The 25,000-nt window shown below is 49.0% G+C and overlaps 2 protein-coding genes across 2 annotated transcripts in view; one reads left to right on the top strand and one right to left on the bottom strand.

Moving 5' to 3' along the window:
• Positions 1 to 957: 957 nt before the first annotated feature.
• Positions 958 to 25,000, bottom strand: part of NMUR1 (neuromedin U receptor 1) — a gene marked incomplete at its 5' end in the record, with an annotated part of 35,579 nt that continues 11,536 nt past the window's right edge. Inside the window, 3 exons of the mRNA XM_084893122.1 lie at positions 958 to 2,131; positions 4,778 to 5,642; positions 24,706 to 24,827. Of these exons, the coding sequence (XP_084749248.1) occupies positions 1,608 to 2,131; positions 4,778 to 5,642; positions 24,706 to 24,827 (1,511 nt within the window). The 3' untranslated portion in view covers positions 958 to 1,607. The remainder of the gene's footprint in view (positions 2,132 to 4,777; positions 5,643 to 24,705; positions 24,828 to 25,000) is intronic.
• Positions 16,808 to 17,151, top strand: LOC311626310 (ATP synthase membrane subunit K, mitochondrial-like). Its single transcript, XM_084891410.1, has one exon. The coding sequence runs from the start codon at positions 16,854 to 16,856 to the stop codon at positions 17,028 to 17,030; it is 177 nt and encodes a 58-aa protein (XP_084747536.1). The 5' UTR covers positions 16,808 to 16,853; the 3' UTR covers positions 17,031 to 17,151.

Genomic DNA, 25,000 nt, shown 5'->3' with positions numbered 1-25,000 from the left:
TCCACCAATGAGTGAGGTCATGTGGTGTTTCTCCTTCATTGATTGGCTTATTTCACTCAGCATGATGCTCTCCAATTCCATCCAGGTTGCTGCAAATGATGAGAATTCCTTCTTTTTTATGGCAGCATAGTATTCCATTGTGTAGATGTACCATAGTTTTTGGATCCAATCATCTGCTGACGGGCACCTAGGCTGTTTCCAAATTCTGGCTATTGTAGATTGTGCTGCTATGAACATAGGGGTGCAAATATCCTTTCTGATTGGTGTTTCTAGTTTCTTGGGATATATTCCTAGAAGTGGGATTACTGGGTCAAATGGGAGTTCCATGTTCAGTTTTTTGAGGAAACTCCATACTGTTCTCCACAGTGGTTGCACCAGTCTGCATTCCCACCAGCAGTGCACGAGGGTTCCTTTTTCTCCACAACCTCACCAACACTTGTCGTTTGTTGATTTGTTGATGTTGGCTATTCTGACAGGTGTGAGATGGTACCGCATTGTTGTTTTGATTTGCACCTCTTGGACAATTAGTGACTGAGCATGTTTTCATGTGCCTTTTGGCCTTCTGTCTTCTTTTGAAAATATTCTATTTAGGTCCATTGCCCATTTTTTAATTGGATCATTCATCTTCCTTTTATTTATTTGTATAAGCTGTCTGTAAACGTTGGAGATTAAACCTTTATCAGTGGTATTATTTGCAAATATGTTCTCCCACACCGTGGGCTTTCTTGTTGTTTTGTTGATGGTTTCTTTTGCTGTAAAAAAGCTTTTTATTTTGAAGTAGTCCCATTTGTTTATTTTCTCTTTAGCTTCCATTGCTCTAGGGGCAGTATCAGTGAAGAAGTTCTTTTGGCATACGTCTGAGATTTTGCTGCCTGTGGATGCTTCTAGTATTTTTATGGTTTCCCGTCTGATGTTTAAGTCCTGTATCCATTTTGAGTTTATTACACAGCAAAATTTATCTTAACCATTTAATCATACAGTTGAATATTGTTTGAGCATGTTCACATTGTTGTGCAACCAGAAGGGGGCATGGGAGGTGGTGCGTAGGGAGATCAGGGAGGCAGAGGGGTGGGGTGGTGAGGGTGTACTGGAGACTGTAATTTCCGCCTTGGTAATCTGAGGGTGTCAGTGGGTTTCACTACAGCAGTGACTTACGCACACTCGCAGAAAATGCAGCTGAAGAGGCAGAGGGTGGCACTTAGAACATCGGGGCCCCTTTCATTTTGCAGGCAGGGGATCAAGGCCTGGAAAGGTGAGGTGATATGCTTGATGCCACATAGCAAAGGTGGCGACAGGGCCAAGGCTGGAAGCAGGTCGCCTGGATTCCTGCCACCCTACAGTGCCACTAGTGGAGATCCCAGAGCAGAATAAGCTGACTGGGCCAGGGAGGGGTCAGGTAGGAGGAGGGTCCCAGCGCAGGCCATGAGCGAGAAAGGGACAGAAAATGGGAGGAAAGGTAGAGCCTTGGGGAAACATTTTGGAAACTGGCAGGAGGGTGGCTGTCCCCAAATGAAGGTGTGCTGTGCCAGTTCACTGACTGTGATGTTCCTGCAGGGAAGGACTTTACGTGGAGGCCTCGGGGCCTAGAGGGTAATCTTATACCCCTTCTAGGACATGGTGGGGGCAGAAGTCACTGAGGTGCCTGCAGCGGGGACTGGGCATGAAGACATCGCCGAAGAGGAGGGCAGGTGTGACTGCAGGTGGCCCTCTGGTGCCTCCAGGTGAAGCTGCTCTGAGGCCCCGCTATAGAGGGAGGGGTCAGTCTCTTGCTGTCCCTCAGGGCCATAGTTCTCAGCCAGAGGGTGAGCCCTGCTGCCTAGATAGCCCATGTCACACAGGGTGCTGCCCGTGGTCACCCTGCTGAGGCTGCGGGAGCTGTGACGTCGTCGGTGGCCACGGCACCGGCTTCCCAAGCACAGGGCCTCCCGGAAGGTGTCCTGGAAGCGGCTGGACATGAGGCTGTAGAGCACGGGGTTGACAGCTGAGCTGAGGTAGAAGAAGACGCCGGAGATGACGTATACGTATGCATAGGCCTGCTTCAGGTAGTCGGTCCAGTCCGACACGAAGCTCCACATGAGACGGTCAATATGGAACGGGGCCCAGCAGATGCCAAACACCAGGACCAGCACAACTGTGGGGGCAGAGAAGGGAGTCTGGGTCTGCTCATTCTCCCCTCCCCTCCTATTCCACAGGCTACCCATGCCACTGTCCATCTGGAAGTTTGCCTGCCCTGGCCACACCCCTATCAGAGAGGCTGCTCTCACTACTGTCACTGAGTGGGCAGAGGGTATGTGCCCTGCCCCTGGGCACAGGCCACTGGGCCAGGCATGGACACTTGAGTCTGGCTCAGCCTGACTATCTCACCATGGAGCTTGGAACGAGGTGACTATAAGCTCTGGACACAAAGCCCCAGCGTGATGCAGAGTGTGCGGCTAAGGCCCATCCTGGACAATGCTTACTAATGAGGAAGCAGAGAGAAGCAGAAGAATGGGGCTCATGCTCAGACAGCAATAGATGGAGGTGAAAGGCAAGATAAACACAAACACCTCTCTTGTCTGCCTTGCCCCAGAGCCTTCCCAGCCCCAGCCACCAGCTCTCCAAGGCCCAGCTGTATATCCTGCCCTGTACTAACTGCCGTTACTTGAGGTCCCATCCCCCACCATCCAGCAAAACACAGGACAAGTGGACCAAGTCTTCACTCTTTCTCCCCAGCTTCCTTCCAGCCCTAGTCTTAACCAGCCATGATCTTCTTGGGTCTCTGTCCCCTGGTCTGCCTTGATTTTTTTTTTTAAATATTTTTTTAAATTAATTTCAGAGAAGAAGGAAATGGGGGAGAGAGAGAGAAAGAAACATAAATGATAAGAGATAGTCATTGATTGGCTGCCTCCTGCACGCCCCCTACTGGGGATCAAGCCCACAACCGGGCCATGTGCCCTTGACCAGAATTGAACCCCAGACCCTTCAGTCCACAAGCCGATGCTGCGGACACTCTATCCACTGAGCAAAACCAGCTAGGGCTGCCTTGATTTTTTATTCTTATTTCTTGTGTTTGTTTAGCTGACTATCTTTCCCCTGTAGTGTCAGCCCAGTGTGGTTTTGCTTGTAATCTCAGATTTCACTGTCCCCAGCACACAGCCTGCTGTTTAGTAGGCCTTCAGAAAGTGAAGGTGGAGAAGGGAGGGATGGAAGGAGAGAAGAAAGCCAGAATCCCAGGCCAGCAACCAAGGTGGCTTTAAGAAAACATCTTCCCACCCTCCTGCCCAGGGTGAAAACCATCCCAGCTGAGCAGACTCAGACCTGGACCCTGTGATCTGGAGGAAACTGAGGCAGGAGTGGGGGTGAAGGGTGGGCAGGGGCCAGTTGGTCTGTAGTACAGGCTTCACAGTGCAGAGCTGGGAAGCAAGCAAGGAACTCCAGGGGATGGCAAGTGGCACCACACTCTGGAACACCACACCCAGGGCGGGGGGAGAGGGGCTTCTCTCTGGGAACGGGGCAGTCCTCAGCTGTGATCCCATGGCTTTGACCAGCTTGTGCTACCCTAGCTCACCCCACCTGCGTGATTCAGGCCCTGCAAGGTGGGATGAGATGGGCTGGAAATCAATGACTGTCTTAGTATCAGTTTGTTTTGCTTCCCCAAGGCCACTGTTTTTTGCAAAAGAACCAAGTCTAGAGTAACATCTAGAATCTCAACCCAGCTGCATGCCTTGGCTGGCCCCAGTCCACACTTCTGCCCTGATTCTCCTATGCTCTGACTCTCACAAATACCCATCCTGACAATCCTCTTTTAGACAATGATCACCCGTGTGGTCCCCAGGGAACTGCAAACATAGATGGAAGAAATTCATCATCTTGCATATGCAGATCTTCCCAGATCCCGCCATATGGTTCTGTGGGGGTAGTCACTTCAGCAGCCCATCATTCTGGCCTGAGGATGGGCCAATCCTTCCCTGGAACTTTTCAATAGCCACTAAGGAAAGAGAACAGTTCCTCAGGAAAGCCTATGGCCATGCTTTCCAGTGACGTAGGAAAGGACAGAGCCAAGATGTGTTTAGGAGCCAAGATGAGAGACCTGGATGGTCCAGATGACATGAACAACTCTGTTATCCTGGAGCCCAGCCATGTTGCCTGCCCTGTCTGTGGCTTGGGCCCAAGATCCAGGGCTGGCTTCATGTGTGTGCCACCTGTGCATTTGCACAGGGCCTGAGTTTAAAATGATTTAATGCTCTACTGTTGCTGTCCTGACCATCTTACTTTTTTAACAAGAAACCTGAATTTTGCCGAAACCGGTTTGGCTCAATGGATAGAGCGTCGGCTTGGGGACTGAAAGGTCCCGGGTTCGATTCCGGTCAAGGGCATGTACCTTGGTTGCGGGCATATCCCCAGTAGGGGGTGTGCAAGAGGCAGCTGATCGATGACTCTCTCTCATCGATGTTTCTAACTCTCTAACTCTCTCCCTTCCTCTCTGTACAAAATCAATAAAATATATTTTAAAAAAAAAAAAAGAAGAAACCTGAATTTTCATTTTGTACCACGCCCTGCAAATGATGTAGCTGATCCTGCCAGAAACCATTAGCATTTGCCTTTGGTGTTAGTTTCTAAAACAGTAAGCATGCATGCACTTGTGTATGTGCACCTGTGCGTACACGCACTCAGAGGGGTATGTGATTCCAAGCCTTACCCTCATAAACTCAGATGCAGCCCCTCCTTCCAGGCCCTGGAAGCCCCAGACTCATACCCACCATCTCCATCCGCCCCCGTTCCCAGCAGCAACACTTACACAGCATCTTGGTCACCTGCATCCGACCCTTATCCTGTAGTTGCCGGACCCTGCTCTTGCTCCCCTGCCTGAGCAGCAGCAGCTTCTCACTCCGCAGCTGCAGCCCGATGAGCAGGTAGAGCACGCTGATGATGGCCATGGGCAGGCAGAAGAAGAGCAGAGCTGTGATCAGCATGAGTAGGTTGTAGGAGGCCGTTGAGCTGACCACCTTACACATAGCTGAGTCGGGCACTATACCCCGGCAGGGCACATCCAGCTGCTCGATGCCATGCAGGCTGGTGTTGGGCAGAGAGCAGAGCACAGCAAGGCTCCAGATAGCCCCGAGCACCCGGCGAACATGGGCTTGGGTCATCACAGACCTGGCCTGCAGTGGGTGCACCACGGCCATGTAGCGCTCCACACTCAGGGCGGTGACATTGAGCACAGAGGCCAGGCAGACTGTCTCAAAGAGCAGTGTGCGGAAGTAGCAGCCACCAGTGCCCAGCACGAAGGGGTAGTTACTCCATTTCTCATAGAGCTCCAGGGGCATGCCTAGGAGCAGCACCAGCAGGTCCGATATGGCCAGGCTGAAGAGGTAGTAGTGGGTGGGCGTGCGCATAGCCTTGTAGCAAAGGATGACCATGCAGGTTAGCCCGTTGCCCACGGTGCCCACCACAAAGATCAACAGGTACGTGACACAAATGGGTAGTAACAGATCCGTCGTCTGGGGCCCCAGATACTTGAGTCTCAGCTCCTGATCAGTCAGGTTCAAATCCTCAGGTTCAAAGGGCTTCCCCGCCCCACTGCCATTGCAGGGCACCGGGCTCCTTGCACCCCTGGGGGACACGTCTCCAGGGAAGATGGAACAATTGAGGCAGAAAGGAACCTGTGGGACAGAATACAGAGACACTCAGAAAAGTCACTTAGGGAACCCTGGCTCTGTTGTAATTCATTAAACCAAAGATGCCATCATTTATGTACTGCTGAGAAAGAAGTCTGTCTTCCATTGTAAGATGCATTACAACTTCAGAGATGTAAAAATGTACATCTTACCCTAGCCGGTTTGGCTCAGCAGTTAGAGCATCACCCACGGACTGAAAGGTCTCAGGTTCAATTCCGGTCAAGGGCACGTATCTCTGTTGCAGACTCGATCCCCGAGGCAAGCAATTGATGTGTCTCTCTCACATCAATGTTTCTCTCTGTGTCTCTCCCCCTTTCTTCCACTCTCTCTCTTAAAAAATAAAAAATAAGTAAATAAAAAATAAATAAATAAATGGAAAAAATAACCTTGGGTGAGGATTAATAAAAATCAAATAAATAAAAGTACATCTTCAAAATGATAAAGCCCTAGCTGGTGTGGCTCAGTTGGTTGAGAGTTGTTCCATGCCCCGCCGGTTTGATTCCCAATCACAGGGCACATACCCAGGTTGTGGATTTGATTCCTGTTGGGATGTGTACGGAAGGCAACTGGTTGATGTTCCTCTCTTTCTAAAATCAATAAACATATTTTTACAAAAGATAAAAAGTGGACTTCAATTTGAAATGTCTCAATCTATTGAAACCTTGACTAAATGATGAATCCTTTTGAGCATGGGCTTTGCCATCGGCAATTTTCCCTTGAATCTCTCCCCTTTCAAGCCACAGACTATGAGACAGGTACTCAGTTTGGGCATCTGTAAAATGGGCAATGTGCGGGTATCACATGGTCTTGAAGAACAAGGACTCAGTAGGCAACTGCTTGGGTTCAAATCCAGCCTCCCCAGTCCCGGGCTGTGTGACCAATTTTCTGGTAACCTCTCTGCAGCTGTTTCCTTATTAGGAGGATTGAGAGAGTTTAATCCATGAAAAAGGCCTGCCTGACACATGGACGGGTCAGGTTTATCAGCATCTGACTGAGGGGACTGAGTGACAGAGGGCACTAAGTCACTGAGAGGACTCAGGGCTAACAGATGGCAATGCTGATCCAAAAGTTAGTTCTTTATTGTAATCCTCACTGAAGGAGTGAGGATATTTTTCCCATTGATTTTTAGAGAGAGTGAAAGGGAGAGGGGAGAGAGAGAGAGTGAGAGAGAGATTGGTTGCCTCCCACACCTGACTGGGGTGGGAGTGGGTGGTGGGGATCAAACCTGCAACCTAGGTACCTGCTCTTGACTGAAAATCGAATCTGAGACCCTCCAGTGAATAGGCTGACATTCTAACCACTGAGCAATGCTGGCCATAGCCAAAAGTTCATTCTTATTTCTGTTTTCCATCACCTAAACGATTAGAAGTTGACATATTTGACACTCTTAGCACTGCCAGTTCTAGGGTTCCCTCTCCTCTCTGGGACTGCCCATCTCTGCCAGTCCACCATATACAGTGATTAAGAACCAAGGCCATGGTGTTAGACAACTGTCCTGGGATCAAATGTTACCTCCCCTTACTGTGCCTTAGTGTCCTCATCTGTGAAATGGGGATGTCATTAGAGCCTACCTTATAGTTTCTGTGAAGATTAAATGAGTCTACACAAAGTTCTCAGGAGTGCACCTGGTACATTCTGGGTGCTCTGTTTCAGTGCCCAGTAACATGACCCTGCTCCCCACATGGAAAGGGAAGGCAGTCCCCCAGACTGTCCTCCGGAGCCTGCTCTCCAAGCCCACCCCACCATCAACCCTCCCCGCCAGCAACTGGATTTTCAGGCTGGTTCCCGGACCTTCTCCCTATTCCTTCAGCCCCATTCCTCTCTTCAGTCCTGGGCTTGGGGCCTCAGGTAGCCCACATACCCACGCAACCACCTTTCAACTGCTTCCTTTTCCAGGTGGTTTGCTCTCCCAGACCCAAGCATCCTTCTTCCTTCCTCTCCTCTCTTCTCCCCTTTTCCTCTCCCTCTCCTCTCCCTCTCCTCTCCTTTCCTTTCCTTTCTCTGTTCTCTTCTTCTTCTTTTTTATTTATTTATTTATTTTTACTCCAGTGAGGTAGTAAACTGGGTCATAGGGTCCCCCAGACACTCTTAATCAGAGTATCTTCCTCCTCCCCAAATAAAATCCCCCAGCCTCCCTACCCCTCCCACACATAATCCCCGCATCTTGGGATCCTGGCGCGTTTTCATCCAACTCAAGCGCAGCCTCTGCCTCGGCTACCCGGCTGGGCGGGAGGCGGGGGATGAGCTGGACCAGCGCAGCGCAGACCCAGCATCCAGGGAGGCTCCCTGCACCCTGGGGAGGGTCGCCCCGTGGCGCGGCGCGGCCTCAACAAGACAAATCACCCTCGAGTCCCTCGGAAATGGGGCGCCCCAACCGGACCCTCAGACCTCTACCACCGGGAGGACTCAGTCCGCGCCCCTCCCGCCTCTTCTTGCCCACGCCCCACGCCAGTCCATCCACAGCGCTCTTGCCCGCCCCGGCATCCCGCTCACCTACCATGCCGTCGGCGGCCGTGAGCTCCAGCGGCGGGAGCGCACCAGACCAGCAGCTGCGGCGCCAGGAGAGAGCGGACTGGCAGAATGGACAACCGTGGGCGGCCGGCCCCACAGCCCGCCCCGCCGCCCCGCCTGGCGGTGGCCGGGGTGCCCGGTCCAGGACCGCCACCAGAGGGCAGGGCCGCCCCCCTCCTCTCCCCGCAGCCCGCCCGCCCCTCCTCTGATTCCAGACACCCTTTTCTGGGGCCACCCACACACCCACCTTAACCACATCATTGTGTTCCCAAGCGTTTGACAGGGGCTTCCAGGAGCACCTTTATCTCTCCGAACCTCACAACAACCCGCTTTTCAGAGAGACGAAGTCTGGGTGATGTGGGTCTCACACGTTGTCCGCTGCCCTACAACAAAACGTGCTGACTTTTAGCGTAATTCCTTACTCGGGTGTCCCTCCAGCCCACCGCCTCCTACCCCACATTTCAGAGGAGCCTCCAAGGACATCCCACTGGCCCCTCGGGAGTCAATGAGACTCCAAGGGTTCCCTCCTGCCTCCCAGGCTTCACACCAGCCTCTTTTCTCTTCCTCCATCCCCGGCCCCAGGACAGCAGTCTCCATCCTTCTCCCTTGCGGTCCTCCAGCCGGAGTCCAGGTCCTCGGTCCTCCCAGAATTACTGCAGGAGCTCCCTTCTCCCTCCAGTCTGCTCCCACAGCCCAGTTTTCCTGAATCCCCAACGCAGCCATTCTGCTCGAAACCTTCTGTAGGTCCTTCCTTCTGAAAAAGAACACAAGTCTAACCTGATGTTGGACCTCCCTGGCTCCCACTTGCCTTCCTGGGCCCCTCACTAAATCCTGTCACCCTCAATTCCCTCCCACTCAGAGGTCCCCCAGGCCCCTCTCATCTGATTGCAGGATGTCCACAGGGAAGGAGGGAACTGTCGGCAGGGAGGAACCATGAATGCCGGGACCCCAGCCTCCTCCTGCTCCCACAAACTGGACACGTGTAAACCCAGCAGGGAGCACCTTCCCTGCTCGCTCCCTCCTCTGACCAGCTCCTGAGCTGGCAGTTATTTCAGCTAAAAAGTGTAACATCAGGAACTTGCGAGGGGGCCTAGAAATGTGGGCCTCACAGGCTAACACGCTAGCTCCTGATTCACTTGGTCTGGGCGAGGTCAGGGATGCCTTCCTGAGAGCCCCAAGCCCCAGAATCACACACTTTGAGAAGCACTGGGAGGGGTTAAGGACAAAGCTCCGGGCCCAGAAAGGGTGCCGTTGAGCTGTGGGAACGGAAGGAAACTCAGCCCTCTGTTCCGTAGAATGTACTAACCACTGTTATCACTACTGTGAGCATGCAGTGAGATGGAGTGTGAAGATTATTAGCACGGGGCTGGCATGTGGTCAGCACTCAAGAAAGTTGGGTGGGATTATCTCCATTTAGTGACAACTGGAAACAAAGACCTCTTCCCCCAGATTTTCTCTGGCCTGCCCCCCAGCCCCATGAGACTGGCCTTGGAAACTGGGAGTTAGGCCCTCTCAGAGCCTCCGTCAGCCTGCCTTCCCAGGAACTGCACATATAAACATAGCTCTAGGCACAGGGAGGTTTCAGGCATGTCAGGGCAGATGGTCTCCAATTCCTGGGAGTAAAGGATTCTGGGGTTTACCAGAGAGTTAACTACCAAGCCCCAGATGAGGGAGTCCAGTGTACCCTTTAAGACCAGGGCTGCAAAAAATTTATAACAATAAAAGCATAACATGCTAATTAGACCAGACAGCCAAATGACCTTCCAAATGACATCATTCCAGAGTCCTTCTGGATGAAGCTGCTGCGGCGGGGGCCAAGGCAGAGGTAGTTAGGGGAGATCAGGCAGGCAGGCAGAGAAGTTAGGGGAGATCAGGCAGGCAGGCAGAGAAGTTAGGGGAGATCAGGCAGGCAGGCAAAGTGGTTAGGGGCGATCAGGTAGGCAGGCGAGCAGTTAGAAGCCAGCAGTCCCAGATTGTGAGAGGGTGCAGGCTGGGCTGAGGGATCCCCCCACTGTCCTTCCTCCTGCCCCCTGTGTGCACGGATTTCATACACCCGGTCTCTAGTGAGTAAGTAAAATAAAATAAGTCTAGGGCTGCTATCCTATCAAATGAGCAATGAGGGGCAAGGCAGCATGGCCGGGAAACATGGGGTCACAGACAACACTTAGCATGTGATTAGTGTTGTCGACCCCGCCCCCATCACTGGAGCACACACACCCACACTCACACACCACTTTGACTACTTTGCACTAACTCTGAGTGTCCTGAAACTCATTGTAGACCCTTTGGAAGTGCTCAGAGCCCAGGAAATGATGGAGACGGCCCTCTTCTCTACCTCACAGAAGCAGAAGGGCTCCCACTGGTCGGGAATTCCTACAGCTGGCTGCATCCCTCACAGCATCAGCAGCCATCAAAGACCACGTGGAGCTAAAGGGGGCCCCCTAAAGGAGAAGCCCCGGGGCCATTCATGGTTGTAGCACTGTCCAGAGGGCCCTGTGTGCTCTGGCCTCTGGGCCCGAGCTCAAGACCACCATAGCAGCATGTCCCATCAGAACCTGCTGACACCTGCTGCCTCCCTACTCTGTCCTCAGGTGGCTTCCCCAAGGCCACACCCATGGGGGTGGGGGGGAAACACTCACAGGGCAGGGGCCTGGAGTAAACACATCCCAGGTTTTCTGGGTGTATACCTCAATCTCCTGGGCTGGTGGGCCAGCTCCCCATGCAGCAAATCTGCCACGGGAGGGCTGCTGGGACCTCCCGGAGCAGTTTGGGGTACCTCCCAGGTGCCAGAGCAGACTGCACTAGCCCGACAGCTTCTCCTCACCCTGCTGACTCCTGTGCTCCCCAGGGAGCAGTGTTGGTACCCAATTTGCGCTGGAATATTTGGCAAAAGAGTTTCCTAGTTGGGGCTTCGTGCCCTTCAAGGGATCACAGTGTGGGGGTGCAGCTGAGATGAGTTCCCAGAGACCAAAGTTTTATTATTTTCATTCTTGGGAGACAGAGACATTGATTTGATCTTCCACTTATTTATGAATTCATCGGTTGTGTTTTACATGTGCCCTGACCAGATTAAGCCCTTAACCTTCACGTATTGGGATGACACTCTAACTGATCCACCCGGCCCAGGCTGGATAGTTCTCATATAAACGAGAATAGGTGCAAGTCTCAGAAACTTGGTACATTTCTGAACAAAAGGAAGTGATTGTTAATCTTTTTCTTCAAGGCAGTGAGACAAAAATAACCTAAAGGTTTCTCTATCTCCTGGGAAGAGGGGGTTTAGAGAGAGAATCTGAAGGCTATGATTGGTGGTCAGGCCCATTTGTATACAGATGCCGGCAGTCCTTGTCCTCCCGTGGGTGATCTCATTAGGTTCATGCCTTCCGGCAACTCCTGTTCCCAGAAAGCTTCCTTCACATGACGTGCCACTATACTTCACATTTATACTTTGGTATACAACTCTTTCATAAATGACTTGCTCTTTCATAAATGACATGTAAATAGTTTTCCACTCCCCTCCCTCTCCAGTGCCTATGGGTTCTCTCTCTCTCATTTTTTGGTCCAGTACATTTTGTTTCTGTATATGACTCTGTTTTTTGAATCCACATCTCTCCTCCGTAGTACTTTTTAAATAAATGTTTACATTAGAAAAAAACAAAACTCTCGAGTCTGTTTGGGTGGAGGCGTCATAAACAACATTGGGATGAGCAGCTTGAACTGAGCAGGCCTTTATTAGGCCAAGACTGTTCTGTCAGACCTCAAAGGGCCCCACCCTGCTCCGGGCCGCTCTTTCTTCCGAGCAGGGAGGGACCAAAGGCCTCCTCTGGTGAGGGGGAGCGTCTGCAGCCAGTGAGGATAGGTAGTGTGACTGTCCCCTCTCCCACCTCAGCTTCCTCATCTGTAGCACCAGGTCCTGTATCCTCCTCGCAGCCTCGATAAGAGGGGAACCAGCTGAGGTTGGTCCGGCGGTGGGCCCTGGATCAGTGTGTAGCCCTCGGCCCAGCCTCTCTAGGGGCGTCAGATTCTGATGTTGACAGCGGTTTTCCCTCGTGGGTAGACTAGAGTGGGGAGAGGGAAGGTAAATGCTTTTTGTTTTCAGTTAAAATTATTTCAACAGTCAACATTTGTTCCTTCTGTAATAATTAGACGTGTAAGTTCATAGTTTCTTCATTTTAAAAGGCAGTTTCTTGTTTAATTCCGGTGGCTTGTCCCTGGACAGCCCTTTCTTCAGATCATCCACACGGTCAGGCTTTGTCTGGGCAGAACCCTTCCGAGGGAGGCGTGGGAAAACTTGGACACAGAGGTTTGTCACTGTCACCTCCAGCCAGCCACATGCCCTTGTGCACCCAAGGCCCCTCCATATGGCTGCCATTTTTTTTTTTTTTTTCAGCTCCAACATCTAGGAAACCTGATTTTAAAAAAATATATATACTTTATTGATTTTTCTCAGAGAGGAAGGGAGAGAAAGAGAGTTAGAAACATCGGTGAGAGAGAAACATCGATCAGCTGCCTCCTGCACACACACACACACACACACACACACACACACCCTCACTGGGGATGTGCCTGCAACCAAGGTACATGCCCTTGACTGGAATCGAACCTGGGACCCCTCAGTCCACAGGCCAACGGTCTATTAACTGAGCCAAACCGGTTTTGGCATGGCTGCAGTTTTTGTTACCTGATTATTATACTCTGTGCTGTGTCACCCCTATCACACACCTAGGACCCCCAGGCCCAGTGTGAGGAGGGAAGGGCTGCACAAAACCCACTTCCCTCCCAGATCCTGGCTGCCAGGCCCAGCATGGGTACTTCCTGGTTGAGACTTCTGGCCAGGAAGTTGGGGCCAGATTACGTTCCCTGTGTGACCCCTATGTGGGGGCAGTACCCCAACCCCAACAGTGCGGGTCTGTGGGCACTAACCAGACCTCAATATTGTTTCAGTTCACCCCAAGGAGGGCATCCTCCTCCCATTTCTCAGAGAAGGGAGGGCAGCTGGCACCCACTCCCCCTGCAAAGCCCTGCTCTTGGCCTACTGACTGACCACACACCCATGAATGGCCTAAGACAGCACAGCCCTGGCTGCATCCCCCTCTGCCCCAACTGCCTGTGGGAGCTGCGGGGCCTCATTTCTCTCACCCATCAAGTGTGGGTAGCCATCTTTTGCCTGTTGGTATGAGGATAAAATTAGATAATTCTTATTTTTTTATATATATTTATTGATTTTTTATAGAGAGGAAGGGAGAGGGATAGAGAGCTAGAAACATCGATGAGAGAGAAACACCGACCAGCTGTCTCTTGCACACCCCCCACTGAGGATGTGCCCGCAACCAAGGTACATGCCCTTGATCGGAATCGAACCTGGGACCTTCCAGTCCGCAGACCGACGCTCTATCCACTGAGCCAAACCAGTTTTGACAACATTAGATAATTCTTATAGGCTCCCGGGAACCTGTGGAGTTTTTAATGACAAAACACACTCCAGAAAAATTCTGTAAAAATAGTACCAAGGACTTCCTGTCCTGAACCATTTGAGAGTAAGTTGCTGACCTGAAGCCCAGGCTCCCTGAATACTTCTGCCTTTCCTGCAAGTGGGGATCCTCTCCTCTGTCACCACAGGCAGACATCGACATGGGAGGCATCACTGCCCGCTAATCTGCAGGCCCTTTCAAGTTCCGCCAGTTGTCCCCATCTGGAACAGTTCCCCGGTCTGCCCTTGACTTTCATGACCTTGAAATTATTTAAGATTATAGGCCAATTATTTTATAGGTAACCCCTTCAAGCTAGCTCCTGCATTTCCACGTTGGCCATGGGACAGTGGCTCTATTGTTGAGCAGAACTAGGGAATGTATATGTGTATGTTCCCAACCTCCCAGAGAGAGGGAAACAGGCTCCCTCACTGTGGATGGGAAATACATTTCTGAAACACAAGTTTAACAGTAACTACCAAAATATAGAAGTTTATCCCTTTGACCCTGCAACTTTACCTCTAGAAATTTATGGAAAATAGTAACTCCAATGCAGAGCTGAGTGTAAGAAGACTCATCTTTGTAATAATGAATAATTGGAGACAACCTCAACCGAAATATTTTGTCTTAACTCCTCAAAGCAGTGTCCCGCACGCTGCCGGAACCATCTGTCTGAAGGACCAAGTAATTGACTGCTAATTGGCTTCCTCCAGGGCCGTTAGCTCCCCAGCACTTGGAGGATGTGTCTGTACAAGAGTCCAGAGAATGTCCTTCCACAAAGCGAGAGATGACAGGCATGAGCCTGAGTTGGGACCCTTCCTCCCCAGCTGCAGGTGAAATCAGAGTCAGGGCAAGGAGAGGAGACATGGGCCACAAAGGATCCTGCTAACTCCGTGAAAAGGGACTCCATCAAAAGGAAATGAGCAACATAAATGATGAGACACACACACTAAGAAGTACTGGGCATGAGAGGGGGAGGCTGACCCACACATGCTGTCCTGGAAAGGCATATAAGCAAGATGAGTTGCCAAGAGAAACCTGTAAGGAACAGCAACAGGGAGGGTTGGCTCCCAAAGTATGTAAATTACTGGGTGGGTTTATGCATGAAAATGGTTGTAGAACACTTGTCAAATGGGCAACAGTGGTTGATCCTAGAGTCTTTCACTCTCTAAAAAATAAAATGTTGGCCCAGCCAGCAAGGCTCAGTGGTTGAGTATCGACCCATGAACCAGAGCTATGAACCAGAAGATCACAGTATTATTCCCAGTCAGGACACATGCCCGATCCCTAGTAGGAGGCATGCAGGAAGCATTGATGTTTCTATCCCTCTTTCCCTCTCCCTTCCTCTCTCTAAAATCAATAAAAACATCTTTTAAAAAATAAATGTTTGTGTTGTTTGCATTTTCAACAAGCAATATTTATTGGTTTGTTAATCTGAAAGCAAAAAATAAAAAAAAATAAAAATCAACTGAGTAAGTAAATAAGAAGACCTGGGAAATCTGCTGAAACCACTGTTGATCAACTAAGCGGGGAGCAGATAAGAACTAGAGCAAAGTCCCACAGGACATGACAGAGACCCAAGGGCATGTTCAACAGGAGAGAGGATGGAGATTGGAGTCACGACAAGTGTTAGGGGGTGGTGGGTCTTTCAGCAAGGAAGGGGATGCCGGACAGGTTTGATCACTGTAGCAGGCAAGGTCTGGCCATGTCTCCTGTGGACATCTGCAAATATGGCTCATACGGGCTGACAGCTTCCTCTCTCTCTCTCTCTCTCTCTCTCTCTCTCTCTCTCTCTCTGCCTGCAGATATTCTTTAGCATGATAGGACCTTCAGTATTTTCTAGTTTAGGCCAAAAGTACCAAGGACTTAACACCCCAGGAGCTACCCTCCTACTGAGAGATGGGAATGGTTGGATAAGTATCCCATATGGTAGGCAGCTTCCAAGATGGCCCTTGGAAGCTAGCCACCTTGGAAACGGATCCTCCAGCCCAGCCAAGTCTTCAGATTATTTGAGCCTTATGAGAGATCCTGAGCCAGAACCACCAGGTCCAGCTGCTTCTGGGTTCTTGACCCTCAAAAACAATATAATGTAATAAATGTTTACTGTTTTAAGCTGCTAGGTTTTGGAGTATTTTGTTATGAAACAACAGCTAAGTAACAGTCTCATATGTTCCTGATAGGGATGTAAAATGATGTAGCCACTTAGGAAAAACAGTTTGGTAGTTGCTCAAATGATTAAATATAGAGTGACTATATGACCCAGCAATTATATACTGAAGATACCTACCTAAGAAAAATGAAAACTTATCTTCACATAAAAACTTGTATACATGACGTGGAAGGGTGGCTCAGTTGGTTGGAGCCTTGTGCCGAACACCAAAGGATTTCGGGTTCGATTCCCAATCAAGACATATAATGAGGTTGCAGGTTCAATCCCTGGTCAGGCGCTTATGGGAGGCAACTAATTGATGTTTCTCTCACATCAATGTTTCTCTCTCTCTTCCTCTCTTTCCCTTCCTTTCTCTAAAATTAAATAAAAATATATCCTCGGGTGAAGATTTTAAAACAAAAACAAAAAACACTTGCATGCAAATGTTTAATAATAGTATTTTTAAATATAATAGTCAAAAGATAGAAACAACCCAAATGTTCATTAAGGGACAAATGGAGAAACAAAATGCAGTCACTCATACAATGGAACCATCCTATATAATAAAGAGCTAATATGCTAATTAGACCTGACAATGAAATAACCTTTCTCTGGAACGACCTTCCAGAATGACCAATGGGCCGAGCCCCTTGCACAATTTCATGCATCAGGCCTATAGTTTTATACAAGGGACTTGAATATCCGTGGATTTTGGTATATCCACAGCAGTCCTGGAACCAATCCCCCATGATATCGAGGAACAAATGTAGTTAAGTTTTAGGAAGTCAAAAGCTATGCTTGAATTTTCAACTGTATGGGGGATCGGTGCTCATAACCCCCACATTGTTTAAGGGTCAACTGTAGATTCGTGATTGCTTAGGCTGAGGTGGGGTGTGGTGGATAAGAGTGATAGTTAAAAGCTGTGGGATTTGTTTTTTTAGAGGTGATGAAAATCTTCTAAAATTGACCAATGAGATAATAGCACATATCTGTGAATATATTAAAAACCACTGAATTGGGTACGTTGAAGGACACAGCCTGCAGAGTTCGTGCTTTTGAGAGAGTGAAATCATGGCAGGTCCAGAAGCTGATGCCCAATTCCAGTTCACTGGTATCAAAAAATATTTCAACTCTTACACTATCACAGGTAGAATGAATTGTGTAATAGCCACATATGGAAGCATTGCTTTGCTGGTTATGTACTTCAAGTTACAGTCCAAAAAAACTCCAGCTGTGAAAGCAACATGAAAAGATTATCAACTGTACCTCATTTATTAATTTCCCATGCCTGGAGAAGCTAATGTCAACTCATCATGTGATACTCAATTTGTACAATAAATTATGAACCTGGAAAAAAAACAAAACAAAACACTGAATTGTACACTTTTAGTGGGTAATTTGTATGGTATGTGAATTATCTATCTATCTATCTATCTATCTATATATATATAGGCTAATATGCTAAGTGTATGACCATCCGACCAATCGCTATGATGTGTACTGACCACCAGGGGGCAGACACTCAACACAGGAGCTGCCATGATACACACTGGCTGGCACCATGGACCTGGCACCAACAAACCAACACTTGGCTTTCCCCAAGTGGCACATAGGCCCAGCCACCACCCCAGAATTGCAGCCAATGCTGCCACCAAATTGCAGCCAATGGTGCCAAGACCCCATGGTGCAAAAATGCGGACCACAGCCCAGCCCAGAAACGGTAACTGTGGGAACCAGATGTAGCAACGCCCAGCTTCCTCTCCCTAGTGACTAGCCTCCTTGGCATTTCTTCAGCCCAGAAACTTGACTTACTTTATAGCCAGATGCAAACATTTTACACTTTAACCAAATGTTTGTGAAGTGTTTTCCCATGCCTCATCTCATTTGATCCTCACAGAAGTCCTGGAGTAGGTAGATAGGAGATTTGATAGAATACTATTTTCACTAGCTGGAAAACGAAGATTTAGGAAGTTTAGAAACTTGACACAACTAAAAAGAAGTAAGAAATTGTGGACCTTGAAAATGACTTCAGTTTTTCTCACTGTGCAGAATATAAACACTGCTGCAGTTAAATATTTTACCCTTTGTTCTCCCTGTGTGATCTACAATAATAACTTGCTTTGTGTTGATATTTACTGCTGAGTTGCTGACAATTACCTGAAAGAGAAGTTGGGGTGCTTCACTAGGCTGGAAAAAGTTTAGCTAAATCAGAAAGCAGGTCTAATTAAGCAAGTTTATATATATATATATATATATATATATATATATATATATATATATATATATAGGCTAGGTTGACTCATACATGTGAAATACATATAAAGCTCTCACTGGTGCCAATCACACACATGTGTTTTGATCTGTCATTGTTGATAATGAATTTGGTTGACACTTCTATTATAGAGAAAGGGGGAATAGCAATATTAAAATATTTCTTCTAATTAATTTCCTTTCAATGTGCACAAATCCATGCATCAGGCCTCTAGTATCTCAATAAAACTGTTTTAAGCACAGATACATCACAGCTTCCTTTCCCCTAGGTGGTAACTCTGAGGCATGTTTTATTCTCTCAGAAGGTCCCAGAGGGACTAAACCCATTTCCCAAGGTCAAAGCTTGCCCATTAATATGAACTTCCTCTCCTTTCCTGTCTGCTTTGTCTCTTTTCTCCACTCTATGCTTTCTGGGATCACATCTCAAATAAACAACTGCACCCAATTCTTGTCTCGAGGTTTATTTTTAAGAAACCCAAACTAAAGCAGTTATCTTCTTTGGGTTGGGAGTCAAGTTCACCTGGCATGGGGCTGATTCTAAGTCCTATCAGTAGAGAACCCCTCTGGGGAGACTGTGTTCACCAGCCAGAGTGAAAGCTTGAACCAAAGTTCAGAATATCATGGAGTTGGCCTCAGTCTGCCAGCATGCCTAGCATGTGACTGGGGTAGTTTGCATATATGCTAACCACCACCCCCCCACCCCCCCCACACACACACACACTTTCAGGCCTGGGAACTGTGGTAGGGACCATTGAACAGTCCAGGCCTGTCACTGCCCTTTACCCTACAGTCAGGCTGTATGGGACGTGTTCATTTCCCCTTTGTCTTATTTTGCCTGTCTCCTGTGTTTGGGTTTCATTTGACCACACAAACCACCAAGACAGAGAAGCAGGAGGTTATAGAGAGCTATGAGAGTAGAGTTCAGCAGACTCCCTGGGAAGGGTCAGACCCGTTGACTGTGAACTTGACATATCTGATTAACGGAAGGCAAAGATTACACAGCCAAGACTTGAAGTGACTGAGCCAGGAAGACCCTTTGAGGCCTGTCAGGGAAGGGGATCAGCGGGAGAGGCATCCTGCCCAGCGAGGCCCAGGTCACTTAGGCCATGAACCTCACCGTCAGAGGGGAGAAGTTTGGGCTGGACCCAGTTTCCACAGCACCTCTGGACCCGGATTGAGAAATGGATGCTCAGAACTTGATTTTTCAACAATTTCAGGCTGCTCAGCCTCAGCCAAAAGCCTTCATTTTCAAGTAAAGGATAGTTGGTGGATGTTAATGCCCACAACACTTATGCCTAGGTTTGCCCAGAGCAACAGAACAAAATTGCCTAGGTTGGCTCAAAGATTTCATAAGTTGACCTAGAATAAAAACTTTTTATTTTTCCTATATTTTACTGTGATAGTTTTATGTGTCAACTCAGTGGAAGGCAGGCCTGAGAGGTACAAAGCTAGGCTACAGTGCCCAGATACTTATTCAAATACTAACATAAATGCTGTCATGAGCCCGAACTGTTTTTCTCAGTGGTTAGAGCATCAGCCAAAGGACAAAGGGTCTTGGGTTCGATTCTGGTCAAGGGCACATACCTCAGTTGCGGGCTCCATCCCTAGCCCTGGTCAGAGTGCAAGTGGGAGACAACCAATTGATGTGTGTCTCTCACATTTATGTTTCTCTCTGTCTCTCCCCGCTCCCTTCACTCTATCTAAAAAATCAATGGAAAGAATATCCTCAGGTGACAATTAATGAAAACAAACAAGCAAAAAAACCAGAAAGATAAATGCTGCTGTGAAGGTATTTTACACAAGTGGTTTTCATCCACAAGGAGTTTATTGCCCTCATAATGTGGGTGGGCCTTATCCAATCAGGTGAAGGCTTTAAGAGCAAAACCTGAGTTCCTTCCAGAGCAGAACTTCTGCTCAAGACACATCATCAACTCCTACCTGAGTTCAGCCTGCCAGCCTGCCCTATAGATTTCAGATTTGCCAGCCTCTACAAACACAGATTCCTTAACATAAAATATAGATCTACACTAATAAAAGAGAAATATGCAAGCTGACTGTCACTTTGCTATGCCCACCGGCCAATCAGGAGTGAGTATGCAAATTAACCCAACAAAGATGGTGGTGGCACTGCTCCCCAGCTGCTCCGGGCCTCTGAGCAGCACACATTCAGGCACGGAGTGGCTGGGTGGGGCGGGATGCCTGCTATGAGGGGGAGAGGAGGGTGGAAGTGGGTGCGGAAGGAGCTACAGGAGTGGTGCTCCACTCGGAGCAAAGGCTGAAGGTGGCAGCCAGAGGGAAGACCTGGGTTCGGCATGCCGGAGGAAAACCAGCACCGGTAGCCAGAGGAAGGCAGACCTATTGCATGAATCTCTACATGCAACAACAGGCCTCTAGTGTAATTATAGGTATAGATAGATGATAGAGATAGAGATAGAGATAGAGATAGAGATAGAGATAGAGATAGAGATATTGATTTATCTATTGATTCAGTTTTTCTGGAGAGCCTTGACGGATGGACCTACCCTCAGTGGAAGGCAGGCCTAAGAAGTGCTGAGTAGCACAAGTGTCCCTCTCAGGGGAGACATTCCTCGAAGTCACAGAGAAACATGTGGGACAATTGCCATGGATCCTGCTGTTGGTTCAACTGAAATGGCCAGACATCCAAGAATAACCTTCATAAAGCTATCCCAATGCTGTAAACAGAAAATTGCAGAAACCACTCAAAGGACTCATGAAGCACAGTTCTCATAGTCAGCTCCCATATAAATCAGACCAGGTCACGCCACTGCCCTGCCAACCCCCCCCCCCCCCCCCCCCCCGCCAAGGCTCTTGGAATAATCCCAATTTTGTTTTAAATTTAAATTCTTTACTGTTGAAAGTATTACATGAGTCGCCAAGACTGGTTTGGCTCAATGGATAGAGCGTCGGCTTGGGGACTGAAGGGTCCCGGGTTCGATTCCGGTCAAGGGCATGTACCTTGGTTGCAGGCATATCCCCGGTAGGGGGTGTGCAAGAGGCAGCTGATCGATGACTCTCTCTCATCAATGTTTCTAGCTCTCTAGCTCTCTCCCTTCTTCTCTGTACAAAATCAATAAAAATATATTAAAAAAAAAAAAAAAAGAAAGTATTACATGAGTCTCCTTTTCCCCCCATTGACTTCTCCCTGGCCACCCACACCGCCGAGCACATCCTCTTACCCCCCTACTGTCTGTGTCCATTGGTTATGCTCATAATAATCCCAAATTTATTTTTATTTTTTTAAAAATATATTTTATTGATTTTGTACAAAGAGGAAGGGAGAGAGATAGAGAGTTAGAAACATCGATGAGAGAGAGTCATCAATCAGCTGCCTCTTGCACACCCCCTACTGGGGATATGCCTGCAACCAAGGTACATGCCCTTGACCAGAATTGAACCCAGGACCTTTCAGTCCCCAAGCCGACACTCTATCCACTGAGCCAGACTGGTCTCGGCAATAATGCCAAATTTAATTCAGCCTGTAGCCCAGCCCTGCCCACCTCTGCTCAGCTTCCCCTTCCCTGAGCACCACCAGCCCACTCTGCCACCTCGGGGCCTTTGCACCTGCTGTTTGCTCTGCTGGGAATCCCTTTCCCTGCTTCTTTGCCTGCACCTTCTCATACTTCAGGGTTCTAGGATAGTTTCTGACCACACATTCTGACACCACCACTCCCCTCACTGAAATCTTATACTAAATCCCATTTATCACAGTCTGGAATGATTTTACCTGTTTGTTTTGTTAACTCTTCGTCTCCCTGTTCTGGTCTGGAAGTTCCAGGAAATGTGGCCCCTCTTGTTCTCTTGTGTGTCCAAGTACTGGGTCATAGGAGGCGCTATGACAAATCCTATATAATAAAACCCCAATATGCAAATCAACCAAACTGTGGACCTACACAGAGATGCTCCCCGCAACAGGCCCCAACCGGAAGTGGTAGGGGCGGGGCTGTCAAGTGGGCGGCACCAGGCCAGTTAAGGTTGGTGCCAGCAGGAGCTCCCTGATTGACCCGCCGGTTGCCCCACAGATTAACCCTGATCACCAGCCAGGCCTAGGAATCCTACCTGTGCATGAATTTCTTGCACTGGGCCTCTAGTATTAAATAAAAGAATGATTCCTCAGCTCCTAAGCTCATTCATATTTGGGCCAGCTCCCTCCCCCTTTCCCACAGTACCCTGGGCCTCCCCCATCATGTCCCTTGGTGATGGACAGTAGTAAAGCATGACATTCAGCCGTCCAGCGGTGTGGACCCCTGACTGGAGGGTGGAGGAAGGACTTGGCTACCTTGTATGGGGTTGCGCCTCAAGAAGAATGTGCCACTGAACTAAGGGAACTGACCTGAGCCCTGAAGGACGGAGAAAGAGGATTCCAGGGGTGAGAACAGCAAAGGCCTGGAATGGGGGATGGGGGGGGGGCATCTCCAGGAACTGGTTAGAAGCCAGAGCACCTCCCACTATGAGCCAGGAGGAGGGTGGCATGAGCTGAGGGCAGAAAGCGGGGCAGGGCCCAAGAGCAGACTCTGAGATCCATGGAAGGGTCTTCAGCTGGGAAATGACAGGGTCTGGTTCATACACTGAAAATTCAGAGATTGTTTTTGGCTGAGGAAGTAGGGAGCAGGCACAGTAGGGAGGCTTATTTTTTGCTGTAGAATCAGCTACACTGCTAGCTGATTTATTTTTTTTTTTTTTTGAAGAAAATATGTACATGTATTGCCTTAAAATTTAAACAAGTAATCCTCTGGATGCTAAGCAGAGCCTGGACTGTAAGGGACCAGAAGGGATTTTGGTTGGTTCCCAGGACAGAAACTGCAGGCTGACCACCTAGTGGCCATTCTCCTCTCTCCCTCTTTCCTCACTGACAGATCCTGGTTTCTGTGTTATCCCAAGTGACCATTTACACAGCACGTACCCAGCCAAATGGTGTTTCCAAACTAGGGGGTGCTATTGAGTAGAAGATGTTGAGGGGAGTTATGAGAAAATTAAAAGAGAAATAGAGAGCCCTGATTAGTTTGGCTCAGTGGATAGAGCGTTGGCTTGTGGACTAGAGGGTCCCAGGTTCAATTCCACTCAAGGGCATGTACCTTGGTTGCGGGCACATCTCCCAGTAGGAGATGTGCAAGAGGTAGCTGATCAATGTTTCTCTCCCATTGATGTTCCTAACTCTCTATCCCTCTCCCCTCTCTCTTCCTTTCTGTAAAAAATCAATTTTATATATATATATATATATATATATATATATATATATATATATATAATTTTTTAATTTAATTTAATTTAATTTTTTTAAAGAGTTAAACAGAGAACTGACAAGGGCCATTTTTACCCTCTTCTCAGCCTCTCCCGCCCATTTGCTTCCTGGGGTACAGCTGTGAGGTCTGGAGCTCCAGCAGCCATCATGGGCCCTGAAGTAAACTGTAAGCTGCAAGTCACCACATATGAAGAGCAGAGCTGAAAGGCAGAGGAAGGGTAAGTCTCTAGTGATGTTATGGAACTTCTAGACCAGCCCTGCACACAACTGAAGTTCATTACTCTCTCAGTTTACATTTTTGTCACAGGTTTCTATAGAGCGGTAAGAGGAGTCTTCTCACGAGTCATTCATGGACTGATGCTGATGGAGGGTATCTGGCAATTAAATATTTAGCCTAGAAGTCACTCAAATCACTCTACTCATTGGCTAAAACTAGTCACATGGCCCCATCAAATCAGTTATAAGGAGGCCAGGAAATGGGATTCTGCCAAGTGCCCAGAAGGCAGGAAGCCAGAAACAGATGGAGGAATCATCCCTGAGATATCAGATAGAGGTCAAGATTTGGAGGACATGTGTGTGCATCGTGACAGCTGGGTGGGGAGGACTGTGGAAGGCGGGGGGAGAGGAGAGTCATAATTCTGGCTCCACAGGAATGGCTTTAAAAGGCAGCCATGAGAACAAAATGAAATAAGTGAGGATACTCTACAGATAGACACTGTTGCCAAATGGGACGGCATGACCTGAACAAACACCTGATGTCTAGGTTGGATGAAGTCTGGACCATCACCCTCAGGCTCTGCCATCCTGATTTTGCCCTCCTTTGTGACCCCTCTTCCCTGCCCCCGAGTAACCCAGTCCCTCCATAGCTTCCCTGGGTCCCCATGTTGGAGGACCCAGCAAGCAGGGCCTTCATCGTCTCCAGGGAACACAGACCCAACAGGGGCCTCCAGCAGACATCCGAGCCCCCACGTACAGGTGTCCAGGAGCACCTGGCTTCGGGCGGGGAGGAGTAGGGAAGTCACCCGCTGCTGTGTTTCCAGGATATTGCACTGGGTGGGGGGTGCAAACGGCTCTCCCAGAAACTTCCCTGGGAGGGGCAGGTGCTCCTTTCTCCCCATAACCGGGGATCCTTTCCCTCAACCTTGGACCCCAGATCTTCCCCTTCTCGCGTAGAAGCCCTCTGACTCGCATTCTTCCTCATTCTGACCCCACATTCTCCAAGGTGCACATCTCTCCATCTCCCCGTCTGTGGACCAGGGATCCGCCACGAACCAAGGATCCGAGGGGCTCCACGACCACTGACCTGAGCCTGGCAGTGGTGGCCGCAGTGGCCGCGGGTAGGTGGGCCCCTGAAGCTGGAGAAGCAGGGGTAGTGTCTCCATGAGCGCTCACCGGTGTCCAGCAGGTAGTCACTGAAGCCGGTGGGAGAGGCACGGGGCACAGGCAGCTTCCTGCCTCCCGGAGGAGGGAGTGAGGCCGGCTGATGGATCCAGTTGTCAATCTTCTGGTGAGGACTGCCCTTTGAGAACGATGGTGCAGAAGTTCCGGTCCTGGTTTCTAGCATCCAGTATCCTGATGCCAATCGCAAATCTGCCCCCTGCTGGCCAAAGAAATCGCTTCTTCAACTTCAATTTCTTCTATACTACTACCCTGTTTCCCCGAAAATAAGACAGTGTCTTATATTAAT

Source organism: Pipistrellus hanaki (assembly GCF_964339955.1).
Source record: "Pipistrellus hanaki genome assembly, chromosome: 8".
Lineage (NCBI taxonomy): Eukaryota > Metazoa > Chordata > Mammalia > Chiroptera > Vespertilionidae > Pipistrellus > Pipistrellus hanaki.
The sequence above is the reverse complement of the archived record's forward strand: the minus strand, read 5'-3'. Positions and strand labels throughout refer to the sequence as shown.

Excerpts from the sequence above, each read along its gene's own strand:
- LOC311626310 (XM_084891410.1), top strand. The coding sequence starts at position 16,854 with ATGGCAGGTCCAGAAGCTGATGCCCAATTCCAGTTCACTGGTATCAAA.